The sequence below is a fragment of the Podarcis gaigeae genome (genome assembly GCF_964106915.1).
Source record: "Podarcis gaigeae genome assembly, chromosome: Z".
Classification (NCBI taxonomy): Eukaryota; Metazoa; Chordata; class Lepidosauria; order Squamata; family Lacertidae; genus Podarcis; species Podarcis gaigeae.
The window spans coordinates 30482647-30488646 of record NC_139691.1 but is presented as its reverse complement, the minus strand read 5'-3'; the positions used below and the strand labels follow the sequence as shown (position 1 = coordinate 30488646).

The following is a 6000-nucleotide window of genomic DNA, read 5'->3' as shown; positions in this document are numbered from 1 at the left end:
CCCAAATGACAGCGGCGAGTGCAGGACAGGCGCACCGTTGACCTTTGCCTGGAGGAAGGTGGCGCCCTGCTATTCACAGGGCGGATTTTTGCCAAGTGGGTGGGCGCGTAAACGGCACGAAAGTGTTATAATGATTATTTATAATAAAAAGAACGGATTCTTTGCCAAGAGAGAACGAACGAAAGAAGTAATTTATTGATTTGTAAGAAACCACGATAACTCTAAATAAAACAGTATTAAAGCAAAGGGAAGAGACGGGTGGGGAGAGGCGGGGTGGAAGCGACTGTCGGCTTTTGTAGCCGCGCTTCCAGCTGCCTCCAATAGGGCCAAAGTCCCCTCTCGCGGAGGCAGCAAGAACGTTGCCCGGGCGGGTGCTTGCTTTGGCACCTGGGATCCTGGCTTCCTGCCCATTTCCCTCTTGGCGGTCTGGCTCTGTGCCCGGGGCGGAGCGGACTCAGGTGAGCTGAGCCGCGACGGCGCGGCAGGCGTGTCCCCAGCGGCGAGGGCGGCCCATCTTGCTAACCCCACGCCCGGCGCACCTGCCTGGCCAGTGCCAGCCCGCCAGCTTCCCTCGACGGTCCTCCAGCCAGAGCCAGCCATGTACGGCATCCAGCAACAAACCCAGGCGACGACGCTGCCGCCGTGCATGCGGCCGCCGCAGCCCTGCTACACCCCGCCGGCCCCTTGCTACGTGCCGCCCGCGCCGGCCCCCTGTTACGTGCCGCCACCGCCGGCCCCTTCCCGCCCTTGCTTCGAGCCTTGCGGCCCTCCGACGATTCCCAGGCCGCTGCCCCCGCAGACGTGCCCGGCCCAGCCGCCGGTGGTGACCGCCAGGCCCTGTTACGAGCCGTGCGGCCCGCCGTCGGTGTCCCGGCCGCTGCCCCAGCAGACGGTCCCTCTCCCAGCCACGCTGCCCCGCGCGCGTCAGAACCGCCCCGCGCCGCTGCCGATGCCCCTGCAGTGCCCAGACCCGGTGCCCTGCTCCCAGGACGGCTGCCACAGCGGAGGCAGCGTGGTCTACGAACGCGTCCGGACTTACAGCAGCCCCGGCGGGAAACGCGTGCAGCTCCTGGACCCGCCCAACTGCTTGCCTCGCGCGCCCTCCCCGTTGGAGACCACCCCGGGCTGCCAGCACGTCATCTGGAGCAGCGACCCCCCGCTGCAGGTAAATGATGGCTTTCCTTCCCGCCCCGTCGAAGGGCGGTGGCGTCACTCGGAGGGTTATCGGGGGCTTGGTTTCCGACTTTACTATTTTGGTCCCCAAACCGGCTTCCTCCGTGGCTCATTTTTCACGCGTTACGCTTATCAAATGCACTCCCCTCCGAGGTAAGGGCAAACGTGGCCAAAAGGGCAGTTGCTTCCATTTCCCTCTCTTATCAGTTTCCTTGTCCAGCATCATTTTATCAATTGGTCTTTTTATGGGGGGGGCATAGGAGCCAACTCCTTGGGGGCCGAGGTCCATTGACCCCCATAAAACATTTGAGGGGGCTGCCCCCCCCCGTTGATGGTCATTGCCATTCAAATGGTGTGTGATTGATCTTATGGGGCAGGCCTTACCTGTCCCCTCCTGCCCATATTTTATTCAAGTTGGCACCCCTTTGGGGGTGGGGGAGGTTACTGATTAGAACACAGCTGTGTTAACCAATGAGGCTCACCCTGATCCCCAAGATTAATCACTTGCTAACTTTAGGGGGCACAATGTTAAATGGCAAGGAAATTTTTTGACTCACCACACCCCCTTGGGTTGGTGGCTCATCTTCCTGTCAAATTCTACATTTATGGCCTTGGTCTGTGGTGCTTTGCTTGTTGGAAATTGTCCCTGTGAAATCCTACCTGTGTCTTCTTCGAATATAAGGGCCATTGAGTTCCATGGGACTTAATTCCCAGGGAGGTATCAGTAGGATTCATAGAGCCATAGAGTTGAAGAAACCTTGCAGCATCTAGTCCGGGGTAGGCAACCTAAGGCCCGGGAGCTGGATGCGGCCCAATAGCCTTCTCAATCCACGGACTGTCCGGGAATCAGTGTGTTTTTACATGAGTAGAATGTGTCCTTTTATTTAAAAAGCATCTCTGGGTTATTTGTTGGGCATGGGAATTCATTCATTCCCCTCCCCCCCCAAAAAAATATATAGTCCGGCCCCCCACATGGTCTAGGTGACGGTGGACTGGCCCATGGCTGAAAAAGGTTGCTGACCCCTGATCTAGTCCAGCCCCCTACAGGAATATGCAGCAGTCCCTTATGGGGATCTAACCTGCACCCTAGTGTTACCAGCGCTGAACTGTATCCAGCCGAGCTATCCCATCTAAATCATCGGGAGGAATCCATTCATAGCTGCTGAATGGTCACAGAATAAATAGTATTTAAGAGCAGGGGTTTGGATTATATGACCCTACCTTTCCAACGCTACAGTTCTGTGAGAAACTGCAATCCTCTTACAACCAGTTTAGTTTCTAGTTTTCATTGGTGACTTGACCCAAAATATATTTTCACAAACACAACTTTATTCCAGGGGTAGTGTGTGTGTGTTTGTGTGTGTGGTAAAGAGGAGCTGAGTCCATGTGCACATTTGTATTGGAAATGATTCGCCTCCCACAGGCATGAGTGGGAGCGGAAAGCCCACAGGCCTTGGTAAACACAGCTGCCTGCTGTTTGCCTAGGGAAAAGCAAATTCTGTCTGAGCCAGATCATAGGGTGAAATAGGGAAGATAGTGTCTGTTTATGTTGATTCACTAACAAGATATAGTAAGCTGTTGACAGTGGGAATTGTTATTAGTATAGAAACATTTATCTTCTACTTTTCCTCCAAGGAGCTCAAGATGGCATGCATGGTTCTTAATTTGGCCTATTTGATTTCTCCCAACAACCCTGTGAGGTATGTTGGGTATGTTAGACAGCAAGTGGCCCATTGTTACCTGGTGGACTTCATAGGTGATGGGGAATCAAATCCAGTTGTTATACTCCAGCTTCCATAATCCCTCACTCTCTTGGGTTCCAAACGTACCTAGAAATGCCAGGGAAAAGAACCTGGGATCTTATGCATGCAAATCTGATGCTTTACTACTGAGCTATGTCCCCCCCCCCAAAAAAAAAGGAGTTGGACATGTTCTATGACCCCCTGCTGGATTTGTGTCTGGACACGCATTTGGGAAATAACTTTAGGGAACATAATATTTGGTACAGAGGAAGTTCCATTTGTTTCTCTGGAAGAACTTGAAATATCTTTTCCTGTGAAATGGATAATCTGTATGTGTTGTGTTATCTCCGTGGTCAGTGGACTTTGGACTATGATAAAAGCAATGTAGTGTTTTCACTGAGAAGGAAAGGCAGGACAGTAAGAACAGCATGAAAGGAATGAGCATAACATAGACCAGCTTTCCTCAATCTGCTCCTGCAAGGCGTTGGCCGTGCTGGTCGGGGTTGATTGGAATTATAGTCCATCAACGTCAGGAGGGCACCAGGTTGGGAAAGGCTGCTATCGACCTTCAAGATACACTAGTTCCTTAACACTGAATCCAAAATAGTTACCAGAAAGAAGACAATCCTTATATCTTTGAAGTTGGCTTTTTTTGGTTTATAGTATATTCCAATACTAAAAAACAATAGGGCCAATTTTAATCTAGATGTAGAAGGCAGAACTGGGAGAGTACTGTATGATGAAATTTACAATTACTTGCAATAGCACAATGTTTAAAGATTGCTCAAGGGACAGTCCATTCAGGGTTAGCTGCAGGGCTTTGTGATTTGCTAACTACATCTAAAGGTTTTGCCGGCGCAACAGTTTCATTTTAATGCAACCACCAATGAAGATAATTGGATTCTGACTGATCTGAACAATTTTATCCAAATCTGCTTTTTCAGAATTGCTACTGTTCAGAGGATCAAAGGAACCTGCCTTTATTGAGTCAGACCATTGGTCCATCTAAGCTACAGGTTGCTAACTCTACTCGCTTTGCCTGGTTTTCACATCACGCCAAACCAGCCATGTCTTAGCTCAGCAGCAGAACAGCCAGGGAGGAGCAATCGGCATCTTGGGAGCCAGCATGCTCTCTTGTTCATGCTAAACCATGGTTTGGTTTAGTGCAATGTGTGAACTGACTGGCAGTGGCTCTGCAAAGTTTTTAGATGGGGGGGGGGGTTTCCCAGCCCTACCAGGCGATGCCAGGGATTGAAGCTGGGACCTTTGGCATGCAAACCAGATAACTCTGCTGTGGCTATTAGTTAAAATCAGGGGGCAAGTACTCAGTATACTATGGAAAGTTAGTTTCTGCTAATTCCAAAGGAAATAATGTTTTGTATGCTAAACATGATTTTTTTAAAACAACAACAACTTGTGTAGGTGTGTTGTGCCACATCAGCTTTTTGGGCTGTCCCGATGTTGCGAGGAAGGAGGCATGTCAACTCTAAATGTCAGGCAGGGTAACTCCCTGCAACTGCATTCGGTGGATTTGTCAGATGCATGGGTTTTTCCTTCCTCCACTATTGACCTTTCGGATGGCAGCCCACTCCATCTGGAGAAAGGGAAATCCTGGAAGCTGGTGACTGGGGAAAGCCACAGACTTTGGTGACGTCTGCGCCATACATGTAAAGCACCTGCTTTCAGTGTGTGGATGTGACTTCAGTTGTTCCCAGAGGGCAGGGGACGGTACCTCACCAGCAGTTCTCTTGCTCCTGCCCAAGCCATCCTTTTCCACTCCTGCTTCACATTGCCCACCCATTCCACCTCTGGGTAATTCTTGGCAGCTGAATCGTCTTATTGCACTGAATTATTGTGTCATTAAAAAATTACACCAAGCGCAGCAGACTTGAGAGAAGAAAGCATGTGTAGAGTTGACATTTGTGCTAAAAATGGATCTCATGGGGATATAGGGAGCTGAGTGAGATCCTTGGACTATTTAGCTCAATATTGTCCGTGCTGATTGGCAGTGGAGTGTCCCCCCCCCCCCCAGATCTACCCAGAACTGCTGGGGACTGAACCCGGGAATTTTTTTTTTGCATGCTAGGCAGATACTGTGCTACTGAGCTAGTCTGCAGCCTTTCTTAACATCTTGGTATGTTGAACCTGTCCATCTGTAATCTCTCTCTGTACAAGCTGGGCATGAAACAAAACCTATCGTAGATATTTCAGAACATTACATTTGGCATTTATATCCCATTGTCTTTGCCCCTTTTGGCCAGTACTCTGGAAGGAGAGAGTCCGCTTGCTTCTGACTGAGCAACTGGACGTAAATGCAGCTTGTGTATCATCCTGTACACATCGTAACAGAAAAATCATTCTCTGGTTGTGGATCTGTCTGAAGTCAAATTGGCACCGTTCAGGCACAATAAATAGGGAGTAGCAGCAGGCTCAGTGAAAAACACTACTGTTTGCAGTGACTGCAGAATGATGGCTCGCTGACTCTAAGCGGGGATGAAAAACAAGGGAGATAGAATGAGATGGATTATCCTGGAATAAGGCATGTCTGACTGGCTGGGACCCTGAAACAGGTGCAGTCTGCACTGTAACATTTCATACCCTCCAACATTTTCCCGATGAAAATAGGGATGTCGTAAGGAAAAGTGGGATATTCTGGGATCAAATCAAAAACTGGGACAGCTTCAGTAAATCCAGGACTGTCCCTGGAAAATAAGAACACGTGGAGGGTCTGACATTTTGCTGCAGCTCTTGCTTGTTTTCATTCATAGCTCTTAACGTACTTGACAGTGGCGTAGCGTTGGTTGTCAGCACCCGGGGCAAGGCAAGTAATTTGCACCCCCTAACCCGTGGATTTGCGCCCCCTAACCCCCAGATGTTGCGCCCAGTGCGGCTGGCCCCCCCTGCACCCCCCACGCTACGCCACTGGTACTTGAACTTTAAAGATATAAGAAGGCGTACCTCGGTTATCACAGTTATACCCAAACCACAAAAAGACTTCAAATAAGTTGAATGATAAGGACCTATTTCATTGATTGATATGGATGCTAAATTATTTACAGGCACACTGGCTAGTAGGCATTCAGAA

At 49.8% G+C, this 6000-nt stretch overlaps 1 protein-coding gene across 1 annotated transcript in view; it reads left to right on the top strand.

Annotated features, from left to right (window-relative positions):
- The first annotated feature begins 258 nt into the window (after nt 1–258).
- Nucleotides 259–6000, top strand: part of POF1B (POF1B actin binding protein) — a 41529-nt gene continuing 35787 nt past the window's right edge. The window contains exon 1 of the mRNA XM_083722270.1: nt 259–1165. Coding sequence (XP_083578396.1) covers nt 599–1165 — 567 coding nt within the window. The 5' untranslated portion in view covers nt 259–598. The remainder of the gene's footprint in view (nt 1166–6000) is intronic.